The following is a 17,538-nucleotide window of genomic DNA, read 5'->3' on the forward strand; positions in this document are numbered from 1 at the left end:
TATTGTTCTCAGGCTTTCAATTCCTGCCCATCTTTCAATCTCCATTGAGACCCTGCAAATCCTCACCTCCCCCTCCCATCCAAGCTAATTCTCAAATTGAAAAGCTGGCGTACATCGTGTCTGGGTTCAGCACACCATGCTTAGCTTTGAGTTTTAATCCATTGGTTTGCAATGTCCTCCTAAAGTCATTGGTTGCTAGCTCGCTCTTTCATTTTGCACAATCCATCTCCAACTCTTGATGTTCCGCAGACTGCAGTTGGCACCAGAAGGTTATTTATGAGCACCAGCACTGAGTGTTTTTGCTGCCAGAGAAGCATGGGGAGAGGGTGGTGGGGGAGGTCTGCTGGTACGTGAGTGAGGTTGTGTGTTTTTGTCAAAAATGGAGTGGTGTCATATACAGAAAAGAGGACTCACTGCCTGCACTTCTCTTCTTCTTTTAGGATGTCAGCATTCATTTTGTGATATCGGGGCTGTTGCATGTTTACCAGCGGATGATTGACAGGGAAGATGAGAATTGTCTGTTTGTGGCTCATCCTGGAGAGATTGTAGGACAGCTTGCTGTGCTGACTGGTGAGCCTCTCATCTTCAGCATCAAGGCCCAAAGGGACTGTACTTTCCTTTGCATCTCCAAATGCCACTTTTACGAGTAAGTTCAACAGTCTTCCCTACTCTGTTTTTCAACTGCTGCCTTTACTTAGAAAGGGATAGAAGTATTTGAGCTTTTCTTTTTATTGAGTGAATTGATAGATAATTTTGAGGCTCAAGAAGAAAATGTGGCACACTAGTTGATTTTCCTCTTTTAGAGAATAAGTATCTCCATCAGAACTATACTTGGAGACTTGTTCTGTTCGAAAGATTTTATAGTTTAGGAATCCAGTTGGAGCGTCAAGACCATAATGAAAGTGGCACCAAGATTAAAGAGAGTCTGCAATGCAACCAGTGGCAGAAAGGTGTAATTAGTGTGGCAAGTTTACACAGGCCATTTCCATTATAAATGTAAAACTATTGTTGGTTATAGCTACATAAGTGAGAATGCAATGCGTGATTTTAAAGTTGGACTGAATTCATCTGAGTCTCCTGCTTCAATTATTCCTTCCTAATGATGTTGCATACAGCAAGATGATGAGATACCAAGTCGTAAAATATTAAATTTATATGTACATAAATTTATCATTCATTTCATTGACAATAGCTAAGTATGTTTCTTGCATTGATCTGTTCTTTTCCCTAAGATACTGATACCTTGTGACTTTTGCACATTGATTTGTAAGTTTGATGATCATAGGGACTTGGTACTGATTTATGTCAGGAACTGACATTTCTAATATCCAAAATAAAGCTCGAATATTTTTTAGAAAATTGTGATGTAAAGTTTTTTTTCTCTTGTTTTTGTGTCCTCTAATACCTTCATGCAAGTTTTTGCTGAAGGCATAACATTCTGACCAAAATGCTCTGAGCTAATTTCAACGCAAGCACTATACTCGATTTCCCCAGAAATTTTTATTGACCAGAATTACTGGAGTGTTTGCTTTGGTTTTGAGCAGTTTCTTTAGATTAGATTCCCTACAGTGTGGAAACAGGCCCTTCCGCCCAACCAGTCCACACCGACCCTCTGAAGAGTAACCCATCCAGACCCATTTCACTCTTTAAAAAAAATGCACCTAACAGGCAATTTAGCATGGCCAATTCATCTGACCTGCACATCTTTGGACTGTGGGAAGAAACCGGAGAACCCGGAGGAAACCCACGCAGACACGGGGAGAATGTGCAAACTCCACATTCTCACCCGAGGCCGGAATCAAACCTGGGACCCTGCTGCTGTGAGGCTGCAGTGCTAACCACAGCCACCGTGTTGTCCCTCGGGTAGTTTGAAAACCCATTTGAAGAAAAGAAGAAGAGAACAAGAGAACTATTAGTAGAGAAAGGGTGAAAGATAAGAAAATTGACAAACAGCAGAATAAAGAAATAGACCCTCTTTTCAAATAGAATGATATCATCTTTATTGAGTATGCAGGCAGGGCTTTAGTTTAGCTTCTTATTCAAAGAATGACCATATTTAACAATATGGCACTTCCTCACAATTCACAACTCAGGTATCAACAACTATTTAGGTGTACATGTCGTCTGAGGTTAGAAAAATCTCCCAAAGTGCTTCACCAAACTAAATAAAGTCATATTCAGAGACAAACAACGTTTGTTTTTTAAGCTGTAGAAATTTAGTAGGGAGTTCCTGAGAGTGGAACTTAAGTGATTCTTAGCTTTGACTATGATTGATTGGGTCAAATCCAGGACTGAGGTTTGAATTCAATCTTTCAACCCAAGATAAGCTAAGGGATCCAAATTAATTTGTTAATGGTTTGATCATCCTGTTTATCACAGTTATGGTTCACAAGACACCATGTTGGCCAAACCTGTTTTATGTGACTCAATTTGATTGACAGGGAGTGCACATTATGCTGTATTGCTTTTTGTTTCATTCTTAAAGGATAATGAGGGAGAAACCAAATGTGGTGTTAACCGTAGCTCACACTGTGGTGAGGAGAATGTCTCCATTTGTCCGACAGATTGATTTTGCCTTGGATTGGATGGCGGTAGAAGCTGGACGAGCTGTGTACAGGTAGGAGAGCCAATGCAAATATTTATATGTACTTCATGGATATCTCAGTAGGAAAAATGCACTTTGCAATGTAGAATAGACTTAACAAGAAGATCCAAGATTCTTTGTCCTAAGTCGAATTAGATAATCTAGTCAAGGTAATAATGTGGGTGATGCAGTTGGACCTCCCTGTATCCCTGCTCCAAGGGTGGGGGGGGGGAGAAGGTAGAAACATCAAAAATATTGATCCGGATATACTGTAATGAGTATCCTCATGATTGGGACACAGGACTGGAAATTCGTAAATAGGATTCATGTAATGAGTCAATGAGTTTCAATCATTTTGAATTAATTTATGGCTATGAGGTAATAGATCCTCTGAAACTAATTAGAGAAAAGTTTTTAGGAGCAAATGATGAATTCTCCATGATGTATGATATACCTGTATTCTGTCAGTGACTCACAAGAACCTGTAAAAATAGCTCTGAAATACCTCAGAGTGTTCCAAGGTACTATAAAACAATGGGCCAACAGGCCAGGTTCCATTGAGCCAGATGGTGAGGTATTGGCATCATGATATTATGTAAGGTATGTGATTGATACATATTTGAATGCAAATTATTTTGGAGTTTTGAATTTTGGACTAGTAGAATATAAGCTTTCTGCATGTCAGAAGGGGTTTAATGTTTTACTTATATGTTTTTCTGTAACCATAATTATTTTTAAAACAGTCTGAGGCAGATAAGCCAGGGATGCTGATGGGAATTTGTTTACACTGAGAAGTTTTTACGAGCAAACATAGTAAATAATTTCACTTTGTTTTCAGTTTAGAAAGTTAGGGATTGATTCTGTTTTCTATGTAGTTTCAGTCAGGCCCAAAGTCTTGGCTAAAACTGGATGTGTAAAATCTTTGCACCTGAGAAAGGGAGGTGATTTGGGACTGCTAAGAAATAGAATCACCTCCATGTAACGAGTTTAATTTTAAAGTTTCAGGCGGGAAATCAATCTGGAGCTGAGAAAGTTTAAGGATTAGAACGGTGCTGGAAAAGCACAGCAGTTCAGACAGCATCCGAGGAGCAGGCAAATCAACGTTTCGGGCAAAAGCCCTTCATCAGCCTCTATTTCTGATGAAGGGCTTTTGCCCGCAACGTCAATTTTCCTGCTCCTCGGATGCTGTCTGAACTGCTGTGCTTTTCCAGCACCACTCTAATCTAGAATCCGGTTTCCAGCATCTGCAGCCTTTGTTTTTACCCTGAGAAAGTTTTTAAGCTCAGTTCGATGGAAGTTCCAGGAAAAGGCAAACAAATAATCAAGGTGGAGAATTAAAACAATAGTTAAATTAAGCCATAGAGGTGGAAAAAAGAAGAAATGTGTTATCGACATAGCTCTCAATCCTCAGATGCACTGCAGTGAAACATAAGTTCTGAGCTCCAGGTGTCAAGCTGGCTGGAGCTTATGATGCTTACGGGGAGCTTTCTTGCTTTCCTGCACTGCCTTAATGATTGGGTCGAGTTGCAACTGGGAGGAGTTGCGACCAGTCATTCAGAATGCATCGCACTTGGACTCTCTTTAATGGTGAAGCAGAGAATCAGACTTGCCATTCAGATTCCATAACCTTCCAGGTTCAAGATCAGCAAGTTGTGAATCAATGTTTTCAGCCACATGCCGAACCTGGGTGGAATTCATCCTTGAATCAAGGGACGTGGAACAGTGATGGTGATGTCAGATTAAGAGGATATGGACAGGATGGGATTCGGTCCATAAAGTTATATAAATCTGGAGAAAACATAGAGAAAGAAAGAAATATACTCTCTTGTGGGATGTGGGTGTTGCTGGCTGGTCCAGCATTTATTGTCCTTGAGAAGGTGGTGGTGAGCTGCCTTTTTGAACCGCTGCATTCTGTGCTGTAGATCCACAATTCCCTTATGAAGGAAATTCCAGGATTTTGACCCAGTGACAGTGAAGGAACAGTGATATATTTCCGAATCAGGATGGAAAATGACTTGGAGGGAACTTGCAGATGGTGGTGTTCCTATATATCTGCTGCCCTTGTCCTTCTAGATGGAAGTGTGTTGTGTGTTTGGAAGGTGCTGTCTAAAGATCTTTGGAGAATTTGTAATGCACTTTTCATGGCCTCATGACATTGCAGAACACTTGATAGCCAGTTGAGTACTTTTGAAGTGTATTTCCTACTGTGACAGACATCTTGCAAAATGTCCAGATTACAGAGGAAGAAGTGCTAGATGTCTTGAAACGGTTAAAGGTGGATAAATCCCCAGGACCTGATCAGGTGTACCCGAGAACACTGTGGGAAGCTAGAGAAGTGATTGCTGGGCCTCTGGCTGAGATATTTGTATCATCGATAGTCACAAGTGAGGTGCCAGAAGACTGGAGGTTAGCAAACACGGTGCCACTGTTTAAGAAGGGCAGTAAAGACAAGCCAGGGAAGTATAGACCGGTGAGCCTGACCTCAGTGGTGGGCAAGTTGTTGGAAGGAATCCTGAGGGATAGGATATACATGTATTTGGAAAGGCAAGGAATGATTTGGGATAGTCAACATGGCTTTGTGTGTGATAAATCATGTCTCACAAACTTGATTGAGTTTTTGGAAGAAGTAACAAAGAGGATTGATGAGGCATAGCAGTAGATGTGATCTGTATGGACTTCAGTAAGGCGTTCGACAAGGTTCCCCATGGGAGACTGATTAGCAAGGTTAGATCTCATGGAATACAGGGAGAACTAGCCATTTGGATACAGAACTGGCTCAAAGGTAGAAGACAGAGGGTAGTAGTGGAGTGTTTTTCAGACTGGAGGCCTGTGACCAGTGGAGTGCCACAAGGTTCGGTGCTGGGTCCTATACTTTTTATCATTTACATAAATTATTTGGATATGAGCGTAAGAGGTACAATTAGTAAGTTTGCAGATGACACCAAAATTGGAGATGTAGTGGACAGCGAAGAGGTTTACCTCAGACTACAACAGGATCTGGACCAGATGGGCCAATGGGCTGAGAAGTGGCACGTGGAGTTTAATTCAGATAAATGTGAGGTGCTGCATTTTGGGAAAGCAAATCTTAGCAGGACTTATACACTTAATGGTAAGGTCCTCGGGAGTGTTGCTGAACAAAGAGAGCTTGGAGTGCAGGTTCATAGCTCCTTGAAAGTGGAGTCGCAGGTCGATAGGATAGTGAAGAAGGTGTTTAGTATGCTTTCCTTTATTGGTCAGAGTATTGAGTACAGGAATTGGGAGGTCATGTTGCGGCTGTACAGGACATTGGTTAGGCCACTGTTGGAATATTGTGTGCAATTCTGGTCTCCTTCCTATCAGAAAGATGTTGTGAAACTTGAAAGGGTTCAGAAAAGATTTACAAGGATGTTGCCAGGGTTGGAGGATTTGAGCTACAGGGAGAGGCTGAACAGGCTGGGACTGTTTTCCCTGGAGCGTCGGAGGCTGAAGGGTGACCTTTATAGAGGTTTACAAAATTATGAGGGGCATGGATAGGATAAATAGACAAAGTCTTTTCCCTTGGGTCAGGGAGTCCAGAACTAGAGGGCATAGGTTTAGGGTGAGAGGGGAAAGGTATAAAAGAGACTTAAGAGGCAACTTTTTCACGCAGAGGGTGGTACGTGTATGGAATGAGCTGCCAGAGGATGTGGTGGAGGCTGGTACAATTGCAAGATTTAAGTGGCATTTGGATGGGTATATGAATAGGAAGGGTTTGGAGGGATATGGGCCAGGTGCTGGCAGGTGGGAGTAGATTGGGTTGGGATATCTGGTTGGCATGGACGGGTTGGATAGAAGGGTCTGTTTCCATGCTGTACATCTCTATGACTCTGTGCTAACTTGGGCATCCGCAAAGACCTACATTAATGTGATAATGGCCAGGTATCTGCTTTTGTGGCTTTGATTGAGAGATAATGGTCAGGGAACCATGGAGAGCTTTCTCATTCCTTTTGAAAATATTGTAATGTGACCTTTTACTCACTCCTGAGAGGAATACCGAGGCCACAGTTTAACATTTCATCCAAAAGACGCTTCTGTTTGATACTGCACTGGGTTATGAGTATTAGTAATGTGCTCAAGTCACTCGAGTGTGCCAACAACCTTTTGACCTGGACGCAAATGCACTACAATCTGAATCAAGGCAGACCCATGAAGATAATGAGCAGCCTAAGGTAAAGGTCACAGGAGCAGAGTTAGGCCATTCAGCCGATTGAGCCAACTTTGTTGTTCAAACAGATCATGGCTGCTTATTACCCCTGCACTGTTCATCCCAACATCTTCATATCCCTTGATGTGCTTGCTGTTTGGAAATCTTGCACCTGCTCAATGGTTGAGCTTTCATAGACAGTTATAGACAATTCTATCAATTCATCACTGTCTGATCAAAGGAATTCCCCCTTATCTTGATCTTGAATGGCCCTCTCCATTGTTCCGAAGTTGTGTCCTCATTTCGACTCACTGGCCAGGGTAATAACATTCCTCTTATTCTGCCCTGTAACAGTTTTCTAAGCTTTAATGAAATTACCTCGCATTTTACAAAACTCTAGAGAATATAAGCCAGATTTGTTAAGTTTCTCTTTGTCAATCCTGCCATCCCAGGGTGAACTAACCTCCTAGGCAAGTATATCTTTCCTTAGGTAAGGAAAATAAAACTACAGTAGCGCCTTGACTTACAAACTTAATCCGTTCCGGGACCCGGTTCGCGAACCGAAAAATTCACGAACCGAATCAATTTTTCCCATTGTTCGGATATTTCCGGAGTCTTATCTCTTATCTCTTGGAGGTTGGTGATGCCACAAGAAAACGATCCAGAGAAACTTTTTTTTCTTTGTTGCAGAATTTTCCAAAAATGGGACATCGCATTGTAATTTAAAATGTTCACTGCTCTGTTGGTCACAGTTTTGTTACGGTGATGCCTCAACAAAAGCCTGCACTTCACTCCATTTGTTCGTACCTTGAATTTTGTCCATATGTTGAAGCAAAATTTTATGTACAATCCTGTTCGTAAACCGATTTGTTCGTGAACGGGGTTGTTCGTATGTTGAGGCGCTGCTGTATATATAATACCCCAGTTGCAGTCGAATCAAGGCTCTTGAACAATTGCTGCAAGACATCCTCAGTCGAAAATGTTGGTGCTGGAAAAGCACAGCAGTTTAGGCAGCAACGCAAGAACAGGAGAGTCAAATTTGTGTTTCGGGCATAAACCCTTCTTCATATATGCTAATCCTCATGTTTATAATGGATGTCATCAAAAGTAAATCTAGGGAAAGGTTTCAGTATTTGCAGTGTTCTAACAAATAGCATTTGTTCGGAACGTTTGACTGCACTGTCTCACTAGAGCTAGCAAGTTGGTGTTTCTAGCAATTTGATGGACCTGCTGGTGTTTGGATAGGCTATAGGAGATAACCGCTGTAACTTAATATCTGGATTTTAAAAAGTTGTATGTCTTCATAGAAATATAACTTACTGCAGTTAATGCAGATATGTTTCATGCTAGGCAATTGAAAATACACGAACAAATAAAATATGACTGGAGGCTCGATCAACTGTATCCTCAATGAATTGTCCTCAACATGCAGACTGTACACTGGGTTACATTATTTGGATCCACAAGCCTGTCTTATTTTCCAGGTAATAGTAATAATGACTTTGTGATCTCTGTATTTTTCACAGGCAAGGGGACAGATCAGACTGCACGTTTATTGTGTTGAATGGTCGATTCCGATCAGTCATCATGAGGGATGATAAGAAGAAGGAGCTGGCAGGAGAATATGGCCGTGGAGACCTCATTGGAGTGGTTCGTAGTAAAGCATTGTACGATTCTATTATAAATATTGGATGGTCGGTCATGTTCTGATCTGCCTAAATGGTGTGTTTGTTTGAGCAGCTGGGATCATGAATGCGACGTCTAGTTCTGAGGGCATTGGTCTATATCATACTGACATATGGCATGAGTGAGGCAGGAAGTTTGCCCGATCTGACACACGACAGCAAATCCTGTGGGTTTATATAGACTTGTGTTTGGACCACATCACTAGTCAAAGTCCTGAATACCATTCTTTGTGACTGCATTAATGCTGCTTTACGTTTCCATAGTGTGTGATGTTCTCACCTGTCAAAACACAGTAATGGTTTCTCTTCCTGATCCACATTCTGCTTGGTTTACTCATCCACTGTGAACCTGTGTATTTGTATTTAAGATCTGGAGGGGACTTGACAAGATTGATATGGAAAGGATATTTACTCTTATGGAAAAATCTAGAATAAGAGTCACTGTTTCAATGTCAGGGTCACCCACTTAAAACCGGGACGAGGTGAATATTGTTCTCTCAGCTGTTCATACGTTTTTGGAACACGCTTCCTGAAAAGGTGTGGAAGAACAGTCTTGGATATTTTTAAGACAAAGATAGATAGATAGGTCCTTGTTAATCAAGGGTGGGTGTAAAGTTATCAGGGTGAGGAGGATAATCTGGATTTGAGGTTACAATTGTAGAAACTTGGACAATAGGAGCAGGAATAGGCCATTCACTGTTCAAGCCTGCTTTTCCATTTAACTGATATTGGCTGATCATCCTAGTCAGTATCCTGTTTGCATTTTCTCTTCATACCTTTTTATGCCCTCAGCCCTAATAGCTATATCTATCTCCTTGAAAACATTTGATGTTTTTGCAACTGCTTTCTGTGGAAGAGAATTCCACAGGCTCCCCACTCTCTGAATGAAGACATTTCTCTTCATCTCAGTCCTCAATGGCCAACTCTGTATCCTTAGACCATGACCCTTGATTCTGGACTCCTTTAATCATTGGCAATATCTTTCCTCCATTAACCCTGCCTCGTCCAGTTAGAATTTAATAGGTATGTATGAGATTCCCCCTCATTCCTCTAAACCCAAGTGAATGTAGCCCTAACTGAACCAGTCTCTCTTCATGCATCTGGGTCTGGCATCCCAGGAATCAGTCTGGTAAACCTTTGCTGCACTCTTCCCATTGCCAGAGCATCCTTTCTCAGGCATGTACTCCAGGTGTGGTCATACCAATGCCAAGTCCAATTGCAACAAGAGATCCCGACTTCTGTAATCAAATCCTCAATCAGTGTAGCCAGGATGATTGAATGGTGGTGCAGGCAGGCTTGAGGGCCTGAATGGCCTCCTGCTCCTTGCTTGAGCGATGATATTCCTCTGTCTGCAGTATCAGGTCTCACGTGCACTCTAATGATCCCCAGCTTTCCTTCTTCCCTCAATTTTCTTGGCCTCTTTGTTGCTTCGTTGTGAGACTGATGCCCAAGCCCTGAATGAGTCACAACTAGCTACAGTTCAACATTGGTCATTTTCAAAAGCTCCAGTTGCTGGTGCTCATTTTTAATGTAAATATTGATTACATTTTAAATCTTAGCAATTTTTTTTTAATACCCAAGTCATGTTCTGTATCCAAATGGCTAGTTCCCCTGTATTCCATGAGATCTAACCTTGCTAATCAGTCTCCCATGGGGAAGCTTGTCAAACACCTTACTGAAGTCCATATAGATCACATCTACTGCTCTGCCCTCATCAGTCTTCTTTGTTACTTCTTCAAAAAACTCAGTTAAGTTTGTGAGATATGTTTTCCCAAGTACAAAGCCCCAGTAGTTCTCATAGAATCATAGAATCCCTACAATGTGGAAAGAGGCAATTTGGCCCATCAAACCTGCACTGACCTTCTGAACAGCATCCTCTCCAGACCCAGTCCTTCCCATCCCCATAACCTCACATTTACCATGGCTAACCCACCTAGCTTGCACATTTCTAGACCCTATCGAGTAATAAAGCATGGCCAATCCACCTAACCTGCACATCTTTGGACTGTTGGAGAAAATTGGAATGCCCAGAGGAATCCCAAGCAGACCCAGGACAATGTGTAAACACAACACAGTCAGTTGTCCAATGCTGTAATTGAACCCAGGTTCCTGACGCTGTGAGGCTTTTTTCTTTATTCTTTCAAAGGATGGAGGTATCAGGAGGGTTATGTTTCTCCTTGCCTTGCCAGGCCATTTCATTGGACAGTTAAGAATCAACTACATTGCTGTGCAACTGAGGTCATGTATAGAACAGGCTGGGGAAGAATGGCAGATTTCCTTTCCTCAGAAATTTCCCAAACCAGTTTTTGCAACAGTTGATTGTTCCATGGGCACTGAGATTCAAATTCTCTTTATACCCTAGATTATTGAATTGAATGTCAGTTTGCTGCCTGAGCTGGAAGGTTCATTTTCAGACGTTTCATCACCATACTCGGTGACATCATCAGTGAGCTTCTGGTGAAGCTTCACTGGAGGCTCACTGATGATGTTACCTGGTATGGTGATGAAACGTCTGAAAACAGACCTCCCAGCTCAGTGAGCAAACTTACATTCAGAACCTCAACGAGAGCTACAAATCTTCTCAAAACTTGCTAATTTATGAATTGAATTTAAATACCACCAGCTGCCATTAGCTTGGACTTCTGCATTAGTAGCTCAGTTACATTATCAATAAGCTGCTGTCTCCTCCATTGCAGGCAGCTGAATAACAAGGGCATCTTATATTAAATAAGGAAACACTGCTCACGAGGTGGGATTTGCCCATTTCATCTCTTGCAATTATGCTATTTTTCCATTATAGCATCCAGTTTTTGTGTCAGTGATTTCTCCCTGTTAAACCAGTCTGTTTATAAAACATTTACTTTCCGCCAGTGCTCAAAATACACTGAGTTGCTGGGTGAAGTTGCTCATGAAGGTCCCAACCAGAATGCCAAGGAATGTTTGATCACAGTGTTGGGGGGGGTAGGCTGAGAAAACACTCTCTCTGGGAATAGAATGGATGGAGTCTACATATGGCTGCTGCTCCAATTGTAGGTTGCTTTTTACTTGTATTTGCTGCTGAGAGCTCATGGGGGAATTATGGGGGAGGGAGGGGTGCTGCAAGAGGGGGAGGAAAAGGAAAAACTGCAATCAAAGGAAGGTGAGTATTAGCCAGGGGTAGGAGGAGAGAAGAATTCTGTGGTAAAAAGGGATAAGTGAAAGCTGCAATTGGCAAGAGTGGGAGTGCGTGGACGGGGAGTAAGGCAGGCTGCAGAGTGGATAGAATAGGTGGCTGCAGTACGATGAGGGTTTAGTTGCAAACCTAAGAACCTGGTCTGCAAGAAGACAGTTCACCACCACCACCTGAAGGGCAACTAGGGACAGGCAATAAATGTTGGCCCAGCCAGCGATGCCCACATCCTGTGAATGAATATATTCTAAAAAAAGACGAGAGAACAGTTTACAGTCTGTGAACAAAGGAATACACAGCTGACAAAGAACCAGGAAGAGATAATGATTTCTTTGTAAATGAATATGGAATCTCTAGCTTAAGGCTGCATATTTTCAGGAGTTGCTATAGACACCATAAAACACAGGAGCAGAAGGAGGCCATTCAGCTTATTGAGTCTGCTGAATTTATTGAGATTGGGTCTGATTTGATGATCTCCAACTCCATTTTCCTGCCTTTCTATGATAACTCTTAGTTCCTCAGTCTCGAATATAGTTATAGTCTTGACAGTCCACAGAGTGGTTCTCCCCTCTTGGAGAAGAAATTCCTCCTCATCTCTGTTAAATTGGCAACACCCTATTCTGAAATTATGCTGGCTGGTATTAGACTCTCCTACAAGGGAGAACAACCTCTCCGCATCTATCCTGGCGTTCCCTAAGAGTCCTGTATCTTTCAAAAAGGCTTCCTCTCATTCTTCTAAATTCCTGTGAGTACTGACCCAATTAACTCAGCTTCTCCTCATAAGAAAATCCCTCCATACCCAATATAAACTGAATTAACCTTCTCTGGACTGCCTCTGATACCAAAATATCTTTCCTTAGATCTGTGCCCAAAACTGTTCATAGTATTCGAGCTGTGGTCTGACTAAGCCTTTTGTATAGTTTTAGGAGACCTCCCTAATTTTAAGCTGCACCCACTTTAAAATAAAAGCCAAAATTCCATTTGCCTTCCCTATTCCAAGCTGAACTTGGATGCTGGTTTTTATTGTGATTTGTGCCTGAAGATCCTTGATGCTATAGGTTTCTGCAGGCCTTCGCCATTTAAGTACTAGTCAGCTCCGCTATTCTTCCTGCTAGAGTGCTTAACCTTAGATTTTCCCACATCATATTCCATCTACCAAGATTTTACCCACTCACCTCGCCTGTCCATATCCCTGGGCAGACTACGTCATTCTCTCCATTTACCTTTCCACCTATTTTTTGTGTCGTCTGCAATCTTGGCTATACTCCAATCAGTTTTTCCATCTAAGTCATATTGTAAATAATTGTGGCACCAGCATAGACCCCTGTGACATTCCATTATGTGCAGATTGCCATCCTGATAAACCCACCTTTTCCCAACTCTGGCTTCTAATTGTCAGCTAATCCTCTGTTCATGGTAATAAACTCACCCTAGCACCATGGGGTCTTATCTTATTCAACAGTCTAATGTGTAGTATGCCTTCTGAAAATCCACATTGCTTAGCGTAATGGAGATGTACAGCATGGAAACTAACCCTTTGGTCCAACTGGTCCATGCCGACCAGATATTGTACCCTAATCAAGTCCCATTTGCCAACAGTTGGCGCATCTCTCCCCTCCCCCCCCCCCCCCCCCCCCCTCCCCAAAACCCTTCCTATCCATATGACCATCCAGATGTTTTTAAAATGTTGGAATTGTACCAGCCTCCACCACTTTCTCTGGCAGTTCATTCCATAACATATACCACTCTGTGCACAAAAAGTTGTCCCTTATACATTTTTCCCTTCTCATTCTAAAACTATGCCCTCTAGTTGTGGATTTCTCCACCCCAGGAAACAGACTTTGTCTATTTACCTATTCATTCTTCTCATGATTATATAAACCTCTATAAAGTCACCCTGATGCTCCACGGAAAACCGTCTATTCAGCCTCTCCCTGTAGCTCGGATCTTCCAACGTTGGCAACATCCTTGTAAATCTTTTCTAAACGCTTTCAAGTTTCACAGCATTCTCTGATACGAAGGGAACCAGAATTGCACACAATATTCCAAAAGTGGCCTAGGCCATGCCTTGTACAGCCACACTATGACCTCCCAACTCCTATACTCAGTGCTCTGACCAATAAAGGAAAGTATAGTAAACACATTCACTATCCTATCTACATGCAACTCCCACTTTCAAGGAACTATGAACCTGCACTCCCAGGTCTCTTTGTTCAGCAACACTCCGTAGGAACTTCGCTTTAAACATATAAGTCCTGCTCTGATTTGTTTTTTCAAAATGCAGCACCTTGCATTTATCTCAATTCATCTGCCACTCCTTGGCCCATTGGCCCATCTGATCACAATCTTGTTGTACTCTGAGGTAACCTTCTTCGCTGTCCCCTACACCACCTCTTTTGCTGCCATCTGCAAACTTACTAACTATATCTCCTATGTTCGCTTCCAAAACATTTATATAAAATGACGAAAAGCAGTGGACCCAGCACCGATCCTTGTGGCACTCCACTGCTCACTGGCTTCCAGTCTGAAAACCAACCTTCCACCACACCCTCTGCCTTCTACCTTCATGCCAGATCTGTATCTAAATGCTGGTTCTCCCAGTATTCCATGAGATCTAACCTTGCTAACCCCAGTCTCCCATGAGAGACTTTGTTGAACGCCATATTGAAGTCCACATAGATTACGTACACCGCTTTGCCCTCATAATCCTCTTTGTTACTTCTTCAAAGAACTCAATAAATTTGAGAGACATGATTTCCCATGCACAAAGCCATGTTGACTATCCTTAATCAGTCCTTGCCTTGCCAAATGTGTGTAAATCTTGTTCCTCAGGATTCCCACCAACAACTTGTCCATGACCAATGTCAAGCTCACCGGTCGAGAGCTCCCTGCCTTTTCCTTACTGCCTTTCTTAAATAGTAGCACACATTAGCCAATCTAGCAGCACCTCACCTATGACTATTGATGATTCAAATATCTCAGCAAAGGACCCAGCAAATAGTGAGGAAAGTTGAGACTGGCTGTGTCAAACAGGCAGACAGCAACAAAGCAGAGAACAAGGTAGGACTGATAAATTAAACTGTAGTTATTTCAATGCAAGAGGCCTAACAGGGAAGGCAGGTGAACTCAGGGCATGGTTAGGAACACTGGACTGGGATATCATAGCAATTACAGAAATGTGGCTCAGGGATGGACAGGACTGGCAGCTAAATGTTCCAGGATACAAATGCTACAGGAAGGACAGAAAGGGAGGCAAGAGAGGAGAGGGAGTGGTGTTTTTGATAAGGGATAGCATTACAGCTCTAATAAGGGAGGATATTCCTAGCAATACATCCAGAGAAGTGATTTGGGTGGAACTGAGGAATAGGAAAGGGATGATCACCTTATTGGGATTGTATTATAGGCCCCCCTCCCCCCAATAGTCAGCAGGAAATTGAGAAACAAATTTGTCATGAGATCTCAGTTATCTGTAAGAATAATAGGATGGTTATGGTCGGGGATTTTAACTTTCCGAACATAGACTGGGACTGCCATAGCATAAAAGGCTTGGATGGAGTGGAATTTAAGTGTGTATATGGAAATTTTCTAATTCAGTATGTGGATGTACCTACTAGAGATGGTGCAAAACTCTTGTAAATAAGGTAGCACAAGTGACTGAGGTGTCAGTGGAGAAGCATTTTGGGCCCAGTGACCATAATTCACTTAGTTTTAAAATAGTGATGGAAAAGGATAGACCAGATCTAAAAGTTGAAGTTCTAAATTGGAGAAAGGCCAATTTTGGTGGTATTTGGCAAGAACTTTCAAAAGTCGATTGGGGGCAGATGTTCGCAGGTAAAGGGATGGCTGGAAAATTGGAAGTCTTAAAAATGAGATAACGAGAGTCCAGAGACAGCATGTTCCTGTTAGGGTGAAAGGCTGGTACGTGTGCTTCCTTGTATTTATCCTAATTGTTACCTGCAAAGAATTCTTAAATGTTTGTCAGACACAATTTCCCATTTGTGAAGCCACACTGCCTCTGCTATTGCATCAAGACAGCCCTCCACTGCACCTCCTCCATTCCCCGCTCCACTGTTATAAGCCGCCCTCCCTCTCCAAACGTATTAAAGGCAGGGTCCTCCTTGTCCTTACCTACCACCCCATGAGTTTCCACATCCAATGCATTTTCCTTAAGCACTTATGCCAACTCCAACTATACCCTGCCAGTAAAAACACCTCCCCCCGCAGCCCCCCCCCAAAAAAACCGTGGTCTCTACATTGGTGAGACCAAATGTAAGCTAACGGCATGTTTTGCTGAGCATCACAGCTGGGCCTTCAGGGGCTGACCTGACTGTCCATTTTAACTCCCCTTCTCACTCCCTTTCTGTCATGACGATCCTAAGCTTCCTCCATTGCCACAGCAAATCAGACCACAAATTGGAGGAGGGACACCTCATCTTCCCCCGTGATCTCCATTGCATCCTTTATAACAGACTTTAATATTTTACCAGTAACAGATGCTAAGCTAATGGTCTCGGTCTTATCCGATTCTTTGTCTCCCTCCCTTTTTAAATAAAGTGTTACATTGGCAGTTTTCTAATTATATGGGACTTTTCCAGAGTCCAAGGATTCTTGGAAGATAATTAGGATAATGTCAACTCTCTCTGTAACTACTTCTCGAGCATACTAGGGTATTTCCCACTGTTAGGGTCAGTTAGCTCAGTTAGCTGGATGGCAGGTTTGCAGTGGAATGCCAATAGCATTCAGTTCCTGTACAGGTTACCATGGACGAAGTTCCTCCTCAACATCTCTCCTCACCTGAGGTATGGTGAACCTCAGGTTAAACCACCACCGGTTGGGTATCTCTCCCTCTCGCTCTGAGATCTGCCCTTTGGTCTGGTATGATTATTACATTACTTTACCTTGACCTCCCATCAAGAGCAGGGCCTTATCAGTCTTCAGGTCCATTAGTTTCTCTTACAAGTTTTCACAAATGATAGATACTGTATTTATTTCTCCTCCTCTTGTCTCTTATTTAGTATTTTTATGATGTTAGTGCCATTTACTGTGAAGATAGTTGTAAATTTATTCATCTCCTCTGCTATTTCCTGGTTCCCCGTTATTACTTCCTCAGCCTCATTTTCTAAGAGGCCTATGTTAACCTGGGGCCCCTCTTCCATTTTACATAATTAAAGGAGCCCTTGCTGTCCATCTTGGTATTATTTGCACGTTTACCCTCAGTGATTATCTTCACAGTCTTTATATTATTATTGGTCATCTTTTATTGTTTATTAAAACTTGCCCAATCCTCTGGCTTACCAAACATTTGTGCCAAATTGTATGCCTTTCTTTTGTTTTGATGCTATCTTTTACTTTCCTGGTTGACCATCATTTTCTAATCCTTTTTGCCACTGGGATGTATCCTTGTTGTGAGTCATATTTTGCCAAATGCTTGCCATTGTTCTTCAAGTGCCTTTGCTGTGAAACTCCTTTCCCAGTTCACTCCAACTAATTCTGCCCTTATTCTTTTGTAATTATCTTTGTTTAAGCCAAACATTGTTTTTTTTTTTGACAAGTACCACCTTCTTGTTGAGGATGTTGATGAACTCTTCTAATTCTGCTTGTGTGAGAGCCCCATCATCCAAAGTGTCTGCACAAATGCAGAAGACATTGCTGCTACGTGTTGGCATTGCCAAATAAATGAATTAATGAGAATTAAAAGCAACACCAAAAATTACAAACTGTCCTTGGAAGAGTCTCGCGAACACCTGTTAAATAAGCAATTTGTTCCCTCCTTCCTTCAATTCCTAAACCTGTGCAGTACTCTGAGGTAGAGTGACTGACTCAGCATTAGTATATTCCAGTGATTGCCAGTATAGGATGAAGAGATTAATCTTTGTTCTTCTGGTGTTTCTTTCACAAGTTTAATGTCGTGCACAGAAAAATAATAAATTAACTCTTC

General features: G+C 42.1%; 1 protein-coding gene across 9 annotated transcripts in view; it reads left to right on the forward strand.

The window, feature by feature from the left end:
• Window positions 1-17,538, forward strand: part of pnpla7b (patatin-like phospholipase domain containing 7b) — a 340,731-nt gene that overhangs the window by 121,569 nt on the left and 201,624 nt on the right. For all 9 annotated transcript variants that reach the window (XM_072566409.1, XM_072566407.1, XM_072566410.1 and 6 more), the window contains 3 exons: window positions 441-646; window positions 2,486-2,617; window positions 8,273-8,396. In XM_072566409.1, the coding sequence (XP_072422510.1) occupies window positions 441-646; window positions 2,486-2,617; window positions 8,273-8,396 (462 nt within the window). The remainder of the gene's footprint in view (window positions 1-440; window positions 647-2,485; window positions 2,618-8,272; window positions 8,397-17,538) is intronic.

This window comes from Chiloscyllium punctatum, chromosome 49, assembly GCF_047496795.1.
Source record: "Chiloscyllium punctatum isolate Juve2018m chromosome 49, sChiPun1.3, whole genome shotgun sequence".
NCBI lineage: Eukaryota > Metazoa > Chordata > Chondrichthyes > Orectolobiformes > Hemiscylliidae > Chiloscyllium > Chiloscyllium punctatum.